At 48.4% G+C, this 16,163-nt stretch overlaps 1 protein-coding gene across 1 annotated transcript in view; it reads left to right on the forward strand.

The window, feature by feature from the left end:
• The window catches only part of TENM2 (teneurin transmembrane protein 2), a 504,145-nt gene that overhangs the window by 136,582 nt on the left and 351,400 nt on the right, over positions 1-16,163 (forward strand). Inside the window, exon 3 of the mRNA XM_075542722.1 lies at positions 3,714-3,948. Coding sequence (XP_075398837.1) covers positions 3,714-3,948 — 235 coding nt within the window. The remainder of the gene's footprint in view (positions 1-3,713; positions 3,949-16,163) is intronic.

Genomic DNA, 16,163 nt, shown 5'->3' on the forward strand with positions numbered 1-16,163 from the left:
TAGATAGATAGATAGATAGATAGATAGATAGATAGATAGATAGATGAGCAAATATAACACTGCATCACATTGGAAAGGAGCAAAGGTAATGAGAAGAACACCTTCCAATACTGAGGTTGCTGGATAAATTTTTCCCCTATTTTCCATAACTTGATTTATTTGTAAGGAAATAGCATGTGTTTTTTTTTAGGAGAATCCAAGTATCCTTTTACCTCCTTCTTCCCTGATTTCGTCATCTCCAACAGGAAGCTCTCTTGTTGTCAGCTGTCATCAGATTGACCCCCAGTTCAAGGCAAAGCTGTGTGGCAGAGTAGGACTTCTCTGGAAGCACAGGGTTTTCTTTGCTGTAATCTTTGTAGAGCCAGGTTGCCAGGCACGTTTCTGCCAAGGTGCCACTAGGTGGGTTCAAGGCAGGGTGTCAGACCTGCTCAAAGTGGTTCAGTCATGGCCAGTGGAAACAGGGCACTGTTCACAAGGCACAGCAACGGGATCTCTTGAACCCTGGAGTTCTGACCTAAGCAGGAAACAAGCTGCCGTGCCCCACTCACAGATAGCTGCCATGCCCTCTTTGACTGTGTGTTGGCTACCATCTTTGAATGGGGAAATACAACCTCTATGTTTCCGTTGGCTGAACCTTTGTGAACCTGTTCCAAGTCCTGATTCAAACCACCCACCTTTCCATTGATCCCCCAAATCCAAGTTCACTGCCATCGATGTTATTACACATGAGGCTGTGATGTGCAAGGTCAGAAGTTCAAGGCAGAACTTTCTACTCCCAATACGTGTTACAGTTTCAGAAATTCAGAGGGGCAGAAACCCTGACCTATCGGGTCTCTGAGTTTCATTGCCAGGTGAATGAATCCATTCGTGCCACCCAGAGCGCTTCTCATTTGGAGGAAAGCAGAGACAACCCTTGAGTTCTCTTCCATTGTACCAGAAAACATACACTCCACGTACCTGGGCCACAGCCTCCCAGTTGGCCCTTGCATGCCCTTCTCAACACCACCCTTGGAACGCCATCAGCATAGAGGCAGTCACCGCAGGAATGCTGCCCACACATTACACAGGTGGACACAAAAAGGCCACCCAGGCTGGGGCAGGCAAGCAAACTTTAGCTTGGAGTACATAGACAGGAAACAGGACAGGACGGTGCTGGTCTCGTAATTAGGGAATTGAATCCAACACATGGCCTCTTTGTTCTTTGGGAGACTGTGTGGTCTGCAGAGCCTGAGGTGTGGGTGGAGGGAGATGGAAAGTTCGGGCTTGGGGCTGGGGAGGGGTGGGCCCTCTGCACTGACTCCTCTTCTCTTCCTGAGGCAAGCCTCATAATTGCCTGCCTAATGGGAAATAATGACACCACTTGGAAGGGAGGGAAGCCATGGGGCAAAGAAAGGCGTGAGAATTCATTAGCCATGTATGAGGGGCTTGGATGCCATCTCTGAAGGATCATTATGACATCATTTCACCTCCTTCCCCACCCCTTTCCATGAATCCAAGACAGACAAATGCTAAATAACGGTGTAATAATACACTGCTAGACAGACAAGATGGCAGAAAATAGAATAGCCTGCTAGAGCTATGAGGCTCCCCCCAATATCTATTTAAAATGTCACTGATGCATAATGCCGAATACGAATTACAGGTTCATTTAGAGGACGCGATTCAAAATCTATACAACACAGCCTGCAATTTCCCGCCGGGTTTGATGCCAGTTGTCTTGTTCTAAACATCCCACGAGCCAAAGCCAAAAAAATAAAAACCAGATCCCCCAGGTAATTTCCACCCAGCGATGCACACGTTGTGGAACCCATTTCCTTCTTGTTTTTCCTTCTCCTTTTTGTTGGTGACCAATCACTCCAAACCTAGTATCTTCTTGGCGTGTCGCGTTTTCCATGGAATGTTTCTGCGGGTTTCTTGGGAACCCTAGAATGTAGATTACACCTTTTGGAGAGGCAACCCGGCCACATGAGGGGACAAGTAGTTGAAATGTGGATCGAATTGCTTGTTTAAATGACTTGTGCCAACATCTTAAAGCGAGGACAGCAGGGGCTGAGGATTTTCAAAGTTGGCAGGGGCCAAAATGACAAGGCTCAGCAGTCACCTGGTGAGCTGCCAACCCCGACTGGAGGCTTCAAAAAATAAACTTTCTCAAAGGACACAAATTAAAAGTCATGTTTCGCCAGCCATTGAAACCAAATGATAGGTTTGTGTCGCATAGTGAACTACTTTCGTTTTCACCATGCTTAAAATATTTCACACTGCAGGCTCCGAAAAGGCTGCTCAGAAAACCCTGTGTGGAGTTGTCGCCAGTGGTTTTGACAAGGCCAATGTTCGCCAGGGCCTCGCTGACCTTTGTGAGAGGATTTCCAAGGTAGAGAACAGGAAGTGATGCGGAGCACAGGTCATGGCTGGAACACACCTGCTTGACATTCTCCAAACACAGAGCTGTTCCCTCAAGGCTCAACCCTCTGAGGAGACAGGAGGACCCTGCTGATAGGAGCTGGGACTCCCAAATGCGTCTTGCTGGGAGTTTGAATGCCTGGAAACATAGCAATGGAACCCCTCTGTGTGCACCCACGGAGGCATGTGCATGTTCTCATGGGAGACAGTCGCCCACATTTAAAATGCTGGGTGTTTTGAATACAACTCCACATTTTCAGCTTTCCTGAGAGAACCAGGGGAGAGGGGTGCTGTGGCTGCCTCTCCATCCCAGGTGCGTGGAGGAGGTGAGGGCTGCTCCCCACCCTCTGGCCTGCTTTACTTTGCTGCTGGTCCCGACCAGCATTGAGATCCGTTCCTCTGACCTCAGCGGGTGCTTCGCTGGCAGCGTTGTCCCTGCCCGTGGGGGAGACTTCATACATAACCACCTCCCCTCGTCTTTGGAGCCTGTGTGTTGCTTTGACGCTGAAAGGGTTTCCGTGGAGCTTCCAAACTAAGATGAACTTGGGTGGAAAGCCTGGCCATTTATTTCTGCAAGTCAGCCAATGACAATCCCATGGGTCACAAAGGGTGGATCTCCTTATACATGAAATCTCTCTGAGCCAGGGGCCGCTGACCACCACCACTGACTTAAAGGGTGACATAGCTTACTACTTACCAACTCAACTCACTGCCATGGAGTGGGAACTGATTCATAGTGACCCAAGAGGACAGAACAAACTCCCATGAATTTCTGAAGCAGTAACTGTTGACAGGAGGAGTAGAAAGACTCCTCTTTCTCCTAAGAAGCAGTGAGTGGATTTGAACAACTGACCTTGTGATTGATTAGCAGCCCAACTCATAGCTTATTAGACCACCAGGACTCTGTTCCTACCCATAGAACGAATTAGTGTGTTTAAGAAATGTGTGGCATGCGTTGGGAAATGGAATAGAGACAGGTTACAACAATGTTTAGTCTTGAACTTCACCTTGCTTTCCTTGCCTCGTTGGTATGAATCAAATCAATCTACTCGTCCCTCCTGTCTGCCTGGTTTTGCCAACCTAGTTTCCCATGATGCTTCATCCGTTGGCTATAGAGGAAGGCAAGTGCAAGTAAATTACGCATCTGTCCCTCTCTCTGGGAGGCCGTGTATCCTGGTCCGTATGCCTAGGTCTGCTGATCAGCAGTTGTCCACAGAGAGGCTTCAGTTCTGAACTCTCCTCTGCAGGTTCCCAGAGTATCTGAGGTAGAGACGCACCACTCCTAACGGCTGTTTCTGTTTCTTCTGTTCCAGGTCCTCCGAACCACCTCAGCCAGTCAACTCTGAGGCCACCTCTCCCGCCTCCTCACAATCACACCTTGTCCCATCACCACTCCTCGGCCAACTCGCTCAACAGGAACTCCCTGACCAACCGGCGCAGTCAGATCCACGCCCCGGCCCCTGCGCCCAACGACCTGGCAACCACTCCAGAGTCTGTTCAGCTCCAGGACAGCTGGGTACTAAACAGCAACGTGCCCCTGGAGACCCGGTATGTCCCCGTCAGTCACCAATATGTGCAAGTCATCCTACCCCCAGGCGTCTGCTCTGAGTAGCTGGATGGCTTAGAGTTCTAGCTGGGCGGGGGGGAGAGGGGCAGTCTTGGCATAGAGGATGCCACCCGTTTTACCAGCCTTGGTTGTTCCTTTGGTAATTAGACCCTGGGCAGCAGGTTGATAGGTATTTCTTTGTTCACATGTGTCTCCTTTTAAAGCTTGTTTACTCTCTTAGATAGCTCATGTGTACCCAACTAATAGAATTAGCATAACATATTTTTACTCAAAGGCTCATGGGAAACATGCTTATAAGGGTATATTGACTGAAAGCTACTGATAAATTATGCATTTGGCCTTTCTTGAAGTAATAAATGAAGACTCATTTGAAATTAAGTGTTTGGGGAGATCTTGAGAAACAATCCCCGATTCCAGACTGACAGAAGTATAATTTTAATTTATATTTCATCCAACATGCAGTCTCACTATAATCCCTCCTGTACACACTAACAGCTTGATGCCTGCGGGGCAAACAATAATGTATAAAAACAAACAAGAAAAGAGGTGGGAAGAGTTGCAAACAGATCTCCAGGTCTACCTGGTTGGGTTTTGTCTTCGCTTCTGTCCTTCTCCTCCCCCTCCTCGCTTAAGGACTCATCTTCCAAAGCCACGCATTGCAGTGTGGCCCGAAGGGAGGACCCATCGGTCATGTCCTGGCATCTTGACAAGGTAATTGACAGCGTAGGCAGTGTGTGGTTGGCCAGACATTGAAAAGGCCTTGTTGCTCCATCCTCAGACAGCTTCGGGGCATGTGTGCTGCCAGTTGCTATTGTCCCCTTGTCCCCAAGCACCCTGGAAACTAAACAGACAGAGAAGCTAATTCATGACAACATGTCACAAGTTCTCAGGTTTTAAACTTTCATAACTTCAGCTTGAGGAAAGGCAGAAATCATCTGTCATCTTCTTAGTCAATTCCCCTTGATTTTTTTTATTGCACATCCCTGCCATAACTTCTGGACTTTGGTGACGTTTCTTGCCTTTTTTAAAAAAACAACAACAACACTGTATACATTAGACACCTAAACATGGTCACTTAGATCATCCCAAAATGTCGTCAATTTGACTTTCTGACAATGAGCGGCTATTTTTAACTTTGCCTACAATCTTAACCTTTAAAGTTTTAAATCTAGAAAGTCAGCAAGACTATATATGCCTGTATTAGATGCAATAGATCAATGTAGTAATCTGCACCGAGAGTAAAGACGGCTCTCCCGAAAGGTTTGCAGACTCACATATGACTGATCTACCGGGTGTGAGTCAGGAATGCCAAGGCTCCTCCGGCAGTTGATCTGAATGATTTCCTGCCTTTTCCTGCCCTCCTTTGCGAGCTTCCTTTGAGTCCCTGGGTGCTAGCCAGCAGACTTCCACAGGAACTAGGTGCTGCTTGAAAAGCAGGGTCTGGACATCAAGGTCACAAAGAGAAGACTAGGTGAGGGGGACAAGGAAGAAGAAGAGGTAGAAGAGACAAAGACAGAGCACAGTCGAGGGAAAGTGGACATTTACCATTTCCAACCAGTTCTTCGCATGCCTGAGAGTCACTCAATGAAGCAGACAGAAACAAATGCTGCCGTTTGAAAAATTAAGGAACTAGGTGTTGAGTAGTGAAATTTCTTGCAAGCGGCGCAGGGTGTTGGGGGGAGGGTGAAGTCAGAACTAGCCTGCATGGGATGCTGGTGATTCCTGTCCGCACAGATGAGATAGTGGCATGGCTGGTGGGTCACACCCACATCACAAAGCTCCGTTGATTGACTTCGTGATTACGACATTCATAAGGCAAGAAGCACCGGTGTCTGCTCCTCAGAAGGAGCTCCCTCTTTGTGATAAAAGCACGTACAATGACGAAACGTACGCCCCATCTCTCATCTTCGTATCACCAATAGGCTTTCCAGAAGATTCCGTTAGTGAGCCATTACTTTTAATAAGCAGTCCAGCAAAACCGAGCAGAGCATGTGCCTGTTTAAAGCTCTCCCACAACTTGCTTTCGGATCTGAAGAATCCTTCCCTAGAACCTTTGTGTAGCTGCCATCCCTTCCAGGATTAAGGCTTCTGAAGTTTGGAAGAGACAAGTTAAAGACAAAACTTGGGGTGCAGAAGTCAGCAGGCATTTTAAACTGCAACCACACACTAAGTACCAAGGACTTGGGTGAACAACTGGTCATTTAGAAAAACCTCCACCGTCGTCAATAGGCCTCTTAGGTTATGCGCTTCTCTTTCCATATTAGCGGGCAAGCCTCGTACTGATGCAGTGTTACAGAGGCTCTAGTGTAGGGCAACGAGGGAGTGCCAGCTAAGGCCCACGACTGGTGCAAACGGTTTGTGCTCACCAAAAAGTTGGCACTTCAGATCCACCCAATAGCTCAGCAGGAGAAAGGTTTGTCGCGTATTTCCGGAAGATTACCACCGGGACAACGTCAGGGAGTAGAGTGCTACCCTGGAGCAGTCAGGGTTTTCAGGAATCATAATTGACTCAACTATCGCAGGTTGGGGTGGCTGGAAATAGCCATTTAAAAGCTCCTTCAAATGCTGAAATACTGTGAGTTTGGGGAGGCATTCGCCTTCCTACCCACATATAGAATGTAAATCCAGGGCATTTTTTTGTAGGGGCAGGAGTGCATAATGGGACTCCTGTCTGGGCTCATCACATCCATGAGAGAAAAGGCAGGGCATTCAGGAAGCTGACTATTATGTAGTCAACACTTTCGAAAACGCAGTGGAAATTCCCAGTTTCACCACACCTACGCTCCTTAATACAGACTCCGGTACGAAGGAAGACGTTCCTCACTCGGGGGTGGGTGGGGTGATAAGCAGGAGCTCTAAGCCAAGTCCACCCCCAGGAGCTCTAAGCCAAGTCCAGTGTGTGGTTGAGCTTGGGAGGGAAGCAGGACATTGACTCTGGACATTGCGATCTGATGCCCCATCAGTCTTAATGGGGCATGTCAGATCCTCACATGTCGATGTGTTTTTCCCGTTTGCTTCTCTGTGACAAGTTGAATGAAAAAAATGCAAGAGAGAGATAAAGCCAGAAAGTAAGCCTGTCTAAATCTGGAATCTAGCCCAAGACATGGAAAGTCCTACACAGGTGTGCGGCCATCTAAAACTCAATGTGTTTACATTTCTCATACTTATGGCATTCCGTTCATGTACATACCACACTCTGATCCAGGGGTCGAGAACCTCCGTTCTGCTCACGGCCATTTGCACATTGATGACATCATTCTCGGGCCATCCGGGTCAGACATTTCATTAACTCAGCCCCTGAGCTGATGCCTGGAAGTGCCTCTCTTGGGTGAGGTGTGTGATGTTAATGGTGGGGAGGCTTTCAAGCGCCTGATGTCCTCATCCCCTCTCCAGTCGGAGAAATGCTCTCTGCATCCGGCAAAGGAAGCCAATGTGTCTTTCCTGGTTTCCCTCCGTGAGTATGTGGCAAACCTACGCTGCCAATCACCGTTCTTGCAGCCAACTCTCAGAGGATCTTGGAACAAAGTCCACTGGCCATCTTGATTGGTCTCCCCCAGCTAGTCCTTTGTCTGCGGAGGGTCACCAGGCCCGGAGTCTTGCTGGTCAGCTACTGTGCTGGGAGTTCCAAAGTCTGCTTTACTTGTCTAAATTTTCATCAAGTACCTTTCTGACAGGACTGAACTTTTCTTCCTTTGTGCGTTTTGCTGAAGCCAGCTTCTTGCCAAGTCTCTGTAGACAGCAGGTCACTAAAGAGAATTCCTAAGGAGGACAAACCTGTCGTCCCAGTTCACTCTTGCCCCGAAGTACCAGGCATTTTCCTTCAAGTCCCCGTGATGCTCGAGCTACAAACAAGTGTGTGGGTTGGGGGCAAGGGGGAATGGCATTCATTATTCATTTGCGATACATCTCTGAGACCCAAGTGTGTGGCTGCCACGGAGGATTCAGCAGGGAAGGAAACAAACTGCCCATCCTTAAGGAGATTCTAGGCTGGGCTGGACAGATGGTGAACCATCACCACACAGAGCCCCTCTGACAGCAAATGCACCGACTGCCACCCGGGTGCCACAGATAAGACGGGCCCGGGAGAAATCACAGTAAAGCTGAGGCCAAAGGATGAGACGCCGTTAATCAGCTTACGGAAGGTTTCCCGTGGCCTGCGAGGCAGTGACCTCTGGGCAGAGAACACTACGTTTCCAGGTAGAGAAAGCAAGCTGGAAAGGTAGCCAAGGGCAGGCAAGGGCACGGCTTTGGCCTTTACCCCAAGAACAAGGAAAAGGCGTAGGAGCATTGAAGCCAGAGAGTGACAGTAAGGTGTGGTTCTGTTCTGTGTTTCGGGATGCACGCTGCCATGTAGTGAATAGATGGGTGGGTAGGGTGGAAGGGGGTGGCAGGAGTCAAGGGCTAGTTCGGAGGGATAGTCTAGTCGCTGAGAGGAAAGATGCTGTAACCTTAACCAGGGTGATGGCACTGAGCGGGCATGGCTAGGAGGCATCGTTTGAAGGTAGACTCAGCAAGAATGAATGAGGACTAGGGTGTGGAGAGGGAGTCCGTGGTGTAAACCATTACCATGCTCAGCCGCTACCCACAAGGTGGGAGGTTCAATCTACTACCCACATTCAGCCATTGGGAATCTGCACAGCTGTACTGTAACACACACAGGGTCTGCGGGTGGAAATGGCTTAAAGATACCTAAGCAGTCATCAGCATGGCAGCCAGCTTTCTAACTGAGGGGGCCGGGTGGATGGCCCTGCCAGGTACCGAGGGAGGAGCAGCTCTGGGGGCAGGAGGTAAAAGGTGCACTCTGGACATGTTAAATCTAAGCTACAGCAAGGGAATGAAGAGTCGCCGTATTGGCAAACTTATTCTGATTCTGAGATAATACATGTGACACAAAAGTTATCTACTTACAAATAAAAGCCAATTTAATATGTCCATAGCTCTCAGCAATTGATTCTCTTCCCTAAAAAATAGCTCTCCAGGAATGTTTGGTGAATTTGCCAGCTATTCAAAATGATTATATGTCTGCAAATAACACTTTTTCTTTATCAACCATGTTTTGGTTAGCCCTAAGCTTTGCAGACATGATCCCCTTTTATCTTTTTAACTGTTCTCTTAGGCCTGTGTTACAAACCCCATTTTGAAGGAAGATGAAATTGCTGCTGAGGGAGATTAACTGCTGAACACATAATTCTGAGAATGGCTGAGTGGGGATTTGAACCTGCACCGACTCAGTGGCAAAAGCTCTATTCTTCACTGGGTAGCACGCTGACGATGTGCGCTGCTATGGAGCAGGCCCCGGGCATATGGTGAGCAGCTGCCACACTGCGGCCCAACATACCGCCCGGCCCCACGGCACTGCCGTGCTCCGCTCTGGAGCGCGCTGTGGTGATTCCCGGGTCTTGTGTGCAGTCCATTTCAATCCGGAAGCTCTGCTGAAAGCTGTTCCGCAACATAGGAACAGCCAGGCCTCAGATCACAAATGGGAGATAAGAATTCCATCACTGAACTTTCAATGTCCCCCCAAAAATAATAATAAATAAGCCTTTTAGTTTTTTAGTGACGTTATGAAAAAAATTCATGTTTATCCTGAGGGTAAAGGAATTAATTTGCTCAGGCCATGGAAGTGCCTCTATAGACCAGTGGCACCGGACGATAAATCACAATGTAATGAATCCTAGTCTGTTCCTGGACACCGGCTTCTCACGCACTCACGGCCACCAAGTCGACTCTGACGTGGAGCGACCCTACAGGACATTGTAGAACTGCCCCTGCATGGTGCTGAGGCTGGAAATCTTTCCAGGAGCAGAAAGTCTCAGCCTTCTCCTACAGAGAAACTAGTGAGATTGAACCATTGACCTTGAGGATACAAGCCCCATTCCTAACCTACTACACCACCATGGCTACTGACATAGACTTAGTCTTTGTCAAAACCATCAGACAGGCAAGGTTTCCAGGAGTCTTCACTGCAGCTCACAGGATCAAGGCAACCCAGGAATGGAGACTCCGAGGACTGACTGCTCCATGGAAGTGGCCGCAGATGAGACGTGTGAGCTGATTGGCAGAGGCGTAGATGCTCGGTGTATTATCAAATGTGAGAGTAAGTTGACATAGCAGGAAGAAGCAGCGTTGTGCCTTTTTAAACCCCATGACCTACAGAGGTTATATCTTTTACACTTGGAGGAAAACAAACAGCCTCTGGCACGTTGGTACCATGCTGTGGCCATTGGGTTTTCCTTTGAGCATCGCTCTTAGAGCCCCGGGTGGCTCAAACATGAATGCACTCAACTGCTAATGGAAAGATCAGAAGTCTGGGCCCACCCAGAGGTGCCTTGGAAGAAAGGCCTGGTGGTCTGCTTCCCAGATAGCAACCATCCATTGGTATGCCTGAAGAAGCACAGCTCTACTCTACAACCCAGAGGTTGAAATTCACTCAAGGCAACTGGTGTGTTGGTTTCTTGGGCTTTTCATTCCTTTGTTCCTAAGAGGAGGAGTCAGAGGGAGTGCTCTGATCAGGGACTTGGCGTGGTGAGCTGCAGAGTGGCGGTGGTCACAGTGGTAATGGACTTGATGCCTATGAACTGGGCTGACTTATAGATTGGCCTAGTGGGTTATGCCTTGGGCTGTTAGCCACCGGGAGAGCAGCTTGAAACCACGAGCAGCTTTGAGGAAGAGAGGGGAGGCTGTCTGCTCCCTGGACTGTCTTCAAAACCCACGGGGCAGTTCCGCTCTGCCCCATAGGGTCGCCATGCGTCAGAATCCACCCCGTTATAGTGAGTTTGGTTTTAGGCTTTGGCTTTGGGGGTTTCAAGATGTTGAAAAACACACTTTCCTGTCTTGGAGATAAAGTGATCGGTGTCTAATCTCGATTCCTTTCTGGTATATGTAGATTAGGGGATGGACATGTAAGACCCTCGGTAAATACGGTTTCCACGGAGAAGCAGCGAGTTCGTAGAAACATCCTCACCAGATAGACGCTGAAGACGATTCCAAACTTGTCCTCAGATTGATTTTTCTACTTAAGGATTAATTTTCTGATGGGATCGCTGACAAGCTCGATCTTGAGAAGATGAAAGCAAGGCGGGCTGTTTTCTTTTGGTGTACACATGTGTTTGCGGGAGGTTCCGCCTAGAATTCATTCTAAGTGGAACAAATGCAGTGAAACACTCTTCAAATCAAGAGGCAACTTGATTTCTCCATATTGCCGAGCAGTATGCCCCCTCTAAATTCTCATCAGAGGCAACATGGAAATTAATGAGACCTTTAGGTTAGCCTTTCAAGCTCAGACTTATTTTATAGCTTTACCTTGCCTTTGTGACACCCTGATCCCGCCCGGCCACCAGCAGCATTTCACGTTGCAGTGCACTTTAATTTTGCAGTTTTCTTAGTCCTCCTTGGAAACTGGCAGCTTATTAATCTCAATAACCGAGCTGCTCAATAGGCAAGCTCACCAATAAGAAATCAGGCTCTCTCTCTCTCTCTCTCTCTCTCTCTCTCTCTCTCTCTCTCTCTCTCTCTCTCTCTCTCTCTCATCCTACACCCTCTTCACACACACACCCCACTTCTTGGCAGATGGAGATCAGACTTGGTTGTTGGGCAGAGAGAGGCAAAAGGGTAGGGTGGCAAAGAAAAAGCTGGTGGGGAGGGGCGCCAGGATTTCGCATCACTTTCTGACAATTGGCAGGGACATAAAGAGGGCTCAATCTAATCCACTGCTTGGCAATGGATGGCTTGTGGTGTTTAACACACTCAAACCCATTAATAAGAGAATAAATAAAGAGGTGGCACAGGTGCAAATTACCAGGCGCATGAAGAAGAAGCAGTCATTACGACCACTCCCGCATACATCTGCCATGATCCAAGAACTTGAAAGCAACCTGTGAACGGGGAGGCACCGCAGAAACCTCCTTCCTGTTGAAATGTGGCTCCTTCTGTACGGCTTTAAAACCTGCTCCCTTTACTAGGCCATTCGGGGGCTCAAACTTCTTTGAAAGTTATCACTGCTAATCCTCTAGGCACAAAGAACCGGTGCGGGGGGGGGGGGGGGGGGTGGTGGTGGAGGTGGGGGAATCCATCCCCCAGAAGTCTGCACCCTGGGGACCTGGCGACCGATTGAAGCCACCTTGTGGTCGAACTCTGTAAGCATGGGACTCTGCCCCACATCTGTGTAAATGTCGAAAATTTGGGGGTTAAGATCATCCTTGGGAAAAAAAAGCCGGAGATTTCCATCCCTGTCTGCTCTCTCACCCATTCCGTTAATATCAGCTGTCATTCCCTCGGGCTTTTCCTGAAGCCTTCCCAGAGGACACTTTATCTGGCGCAGACAGGGGAAGTTGATGAGGCAAAAGTTCTTTTCTAATTCTGGCTCCCAGAGATCCTTCTCTGCTCACAGAAGCCAGATAAGGGGTCTGAGGTTCTCCCAGGCCGGGGAAGTAGGCTCAGCAACTGTCCTGAAGGCTCCTTTGATTTATTAGTCCCAGCCTGGCTTGCCTTTGCGTGCTGGGATTTTGTGTCCCCAGAACTGCCCTCCGTCACAAGGTGCTCAGCCAGCCTGCTCAACTAGCACTGCGTCCTTTAGATGACGTGGAGTGTGTCAGAAACTTTTCTGACTAGGCATGTTTTCCCTCCCGCATTCCCACTCCAGTCCCCACTCCCCACCCCCCACCCCAACAAAATAGAATAATTGGGGGTTATTCCATGAGTCTTATTTGCAGATACTATTTTTTTGAGGTCATATTAATTGCTAGCACAAAGGAACATCCTCAACACTATGGAATTTTAAATCATCTATAGACTATTTTTTTTTTGTCTTTGGCTCAGAAGAACTGTTTAAGGAGTCAGCAAATGCCCCGATTTCTACGCTCAGTATTTTAACTGTGTCTGCATTATATTTAAAGGGGGAATGAATAACGATTCTTTTCCATTGACCAGTTTTTTAGAGCCTCCATTGGCTACAAGCATTCATGACAGTCCATTTCTCAACAATTAGTCTCATGTAAAGATATTGCACACCAATGATACTGTGATTAAAAGCTTATTTTTAAAATTACTCGAGCCAATGGATTAAAAATCTCACACTCAGGGGAAGGTAGGAACTGCTGATGTTCTTGCGGCGGTATGTGCCTAGATAAGAATTTCAAATGGAAAGCTTAATCTTGGTGACTGTTTAATCTTTTATCAACCCAGATCCTGTCTACTTGGGAACATGGGATAAGAAGGCATAAGAAGGCATTAGTTCCAATAAATCCCTGGTGGTGCAGTTACTACTTGGACTGCTAACCACAAGGTCAGCAGTTTGAAACCACCGCCTGCTCAGTGGGAGACAGCTGTGGCTTCTATTCCTGGAAAGAGTTACAATCCTGAAACTCACAGGGGGCAGTTCTACCCTGCCCTCTAGAGGCACGGAGTTGGAATTGAGTCGATGACAATGAGGTTGGTTTGGAACCCTTTGTCGCTGATGGGACCCTTTCGGAGCCCATCTACCCTTATCCCTACCCTAGGAAGAAGATGGTCGTATGCGCATGTGTAGGAACCTGGTGGTATGACGGGTCAGCAGTGAGAACCCACCGGCCAGTCCTCACAAGAAAAGTGAGGCTTTCTGCCCCTGTAAGATTTACATGCTCAGAAACCCCCAGGGAGAGTGCCGGTCCGTCTTACAGGGCCACGGCGAGTCAGAATGAGGTCAATGGCACTGGGTTTGGGGAGGCACATGTTTGGTTCCCCCGTCTATGACGTTGCTATGAGTCTGAGCTGACTCGGTGGCACATAACAGCAAACACGACATGCCCACATTCTGCATGTGTTCTTGTCATCAGCGTCAACCGGGTACCACTGAGTGGATTCCGACTCCCAGCGGTTCAGTGTGTATCAGAGTAGACCTGTGTCGTCCCGTAGGGTTGTCAGTGGCTGATTCTTCAGGAGGAGATGGCCAGGTCTTTCTTCAGAGGCACTTCTAGTTGGACTGGAGCCTCTGATCGTTTGGTAAGAGCGTGTTAATCCATTTGTACCACCCAGAGGCTCGGTTCATGGTTCTGGTTTCGTCAGTGTGTGAATGTTGGAGCAGGCCTCCAAGAGCAGTGATCATCTTTTCTGGCTTCTCAACCGCAGAACCCATGTGAGAAGGTGTGGTGGATTGAACTCTCCCCACCAAAAAAATTTAGGTGGATGTGCCAATCCCTGAACTGGCAAATAGCACCTTACCTGAGGAAACAGGGTCGTTCTTTGCAGATGTTAGCAATTCAACTAGCTCAGGAGGGTGGATCCAGGTCTCAGTCCCCTCTGAGTGACGATGTTCTCTAAAACCGAATGTCAAACACCCACGGACACAGAGTGACACACACAAGAGGAAGTCAGCATGTGAGCATCTGCCTATGATCCAAGCAATTTCAAGAAACACCTGGCTCCACCCCCCACCCCCTCAGGACAGCCACCAGGAAAGACCTCCCCATGGAGCCCATGAAGTGTGGTAACCCTGCGGATATCCTACCTTTGCACTTCCAGCCTCCAGAACAACGAGGAAATAAGCTTCTGTTCTTCAAGGTCATCAGCTCTGTGGTATTATGTGATGGTAGCCCCAGGAGCCTCTGGTCCTATTGGCAGTCTTGTGACTGTCCTGAAGCCACTGAACACTCCTTTTGATTTCTTGTCTTTTTAAAACACCATCACCTCTTAATTGCCTACCTGTGCCAGGTATCATGGTGGGCACTTACAAACATTACACTCTGAGTGAATCTTCATAGGGGCTCTGAGACCTGGAAGCTAGTGCCACCTTTCCATAGATCAGGATGCTGATGCTTGGAAAAACGCAGACTTAGACAGAATAAAGATTCTAAAAGAGATTGACTCAGTGCCTCATCCAAGACATTCAGAGTCTCTTGTTCAGTCTGACACATCTCTGTCTTCTGATACCGTTTTTAAGCAAGTCACCTTTGGGGATGGCCTTATGGGAACTCCAAACGATATGCTCACAGATAAGAAACCTACCAGGAAGAGAGTGTCTTCTTTATGTTCCAACAGCACTTCCAGGATCAAGTCGCAGTGAACCTACTTAGAATCATGTGCCCACAATTAACCTAACCTCAAGGGAAGCCTCAGTGCTTATGAAGGTCTCATCTTGGAGGAGGCAGGAGATGCCCCATGACCCAAACCACACTGCTAAGCAGTTGATTCCAACTCACGCGGCCTTGGGTGTATCCGCGTAGCCATAGGCCGCACAGGGTTTCTACTGATGGAGTTTTCAGGAATAGAACACAGGCCCTTTCATCTGTGATCCTGCTGGCAGGTGGGCTCATGCTGCCAACCGCATGGCTAGCAGCCGTTCACACCACCCACAACCAAGATCCAAACCAGTTTCCTCCCGATGAGTGCATTCTGACTCATGGCAAACTCCCGTATTTCAGAGCCAAACTCCCCCATTCACGTTTCATGCTTCTGACCCTGCAGAAACAGATTACCAGGCCTTTCCTCCAAGGCACCTCAGAGTGGAGATGGCCAAGTACAGGGACCAATTGCACCACCCAGTGATTCCATAAAGGAAACCATGAACCAGAGCCCCAGCAGGTAAAAAGCACAGGGCCCACCCAGGGAAGTCCAGTGCGGGATTGCCACAACACGGGTGCCATCTCTTGCTGCCTGATTACAGTGTTTCTCTGCTGGGACACAAACAGGCAGGCATGTCGGGGCATAGGATTCTCTCATTTGCCTGGGCACAGAGGGGGCTTGACAGCCGATGCCAATATGCGGTAGAAAGAGTGAGTTCCACTGACTAACTCTCATCCTCTTCTCATTCATCACTCTCTTTGGTTCACTTCGCCAACGTCCCTTGTTCACTCTGAGTTCACGGTGGCCCCTTAATGCATTTAAACTTTTATTCGTCTCCTGATGTCTCTTCCAAGCTTTCATCTTCCTTGCTGCAAAAGTGCTTGGATTCCACATTTTCTAATTAAAACATGCCCGTTTATTGTCTTACTAACCAGTGCTCTTTATGAGGGCCCATGATGAGAAAGTGAACTCAAGACATCCTGACGCTATTCCCATCTCCTGGAAATGGCTAGGGAAGCAGTTTTACCTGCAGAAGGTTGACTCACTTTGGAGACTTTCTGGTTTGGCTTTTTAATAAAACCATGAATGGAAACAATTTAACTCCATGCGCCAAGTGCATAACATTCTTAGCCATGCCTATTGTCCTCTTTCTAGAGGA

The sequence above is a fragment of the Tenrec ecaudatus genome, chromosome 2 (genome assembly GCF_050624435.1).
Source record: "Tenrec ecaudatus isolate mTenEca1 chromosome 2, mTenEca1.hap1, whole genome shotgun sequence".
In the NCBI taxonomy this organism is placed as follows: Eukaryota; Metazoa; Chordata; class Mammalia; order Afrosoricida; family Tenrecidae; genus Tenrec; species Tenrec ecaudatus.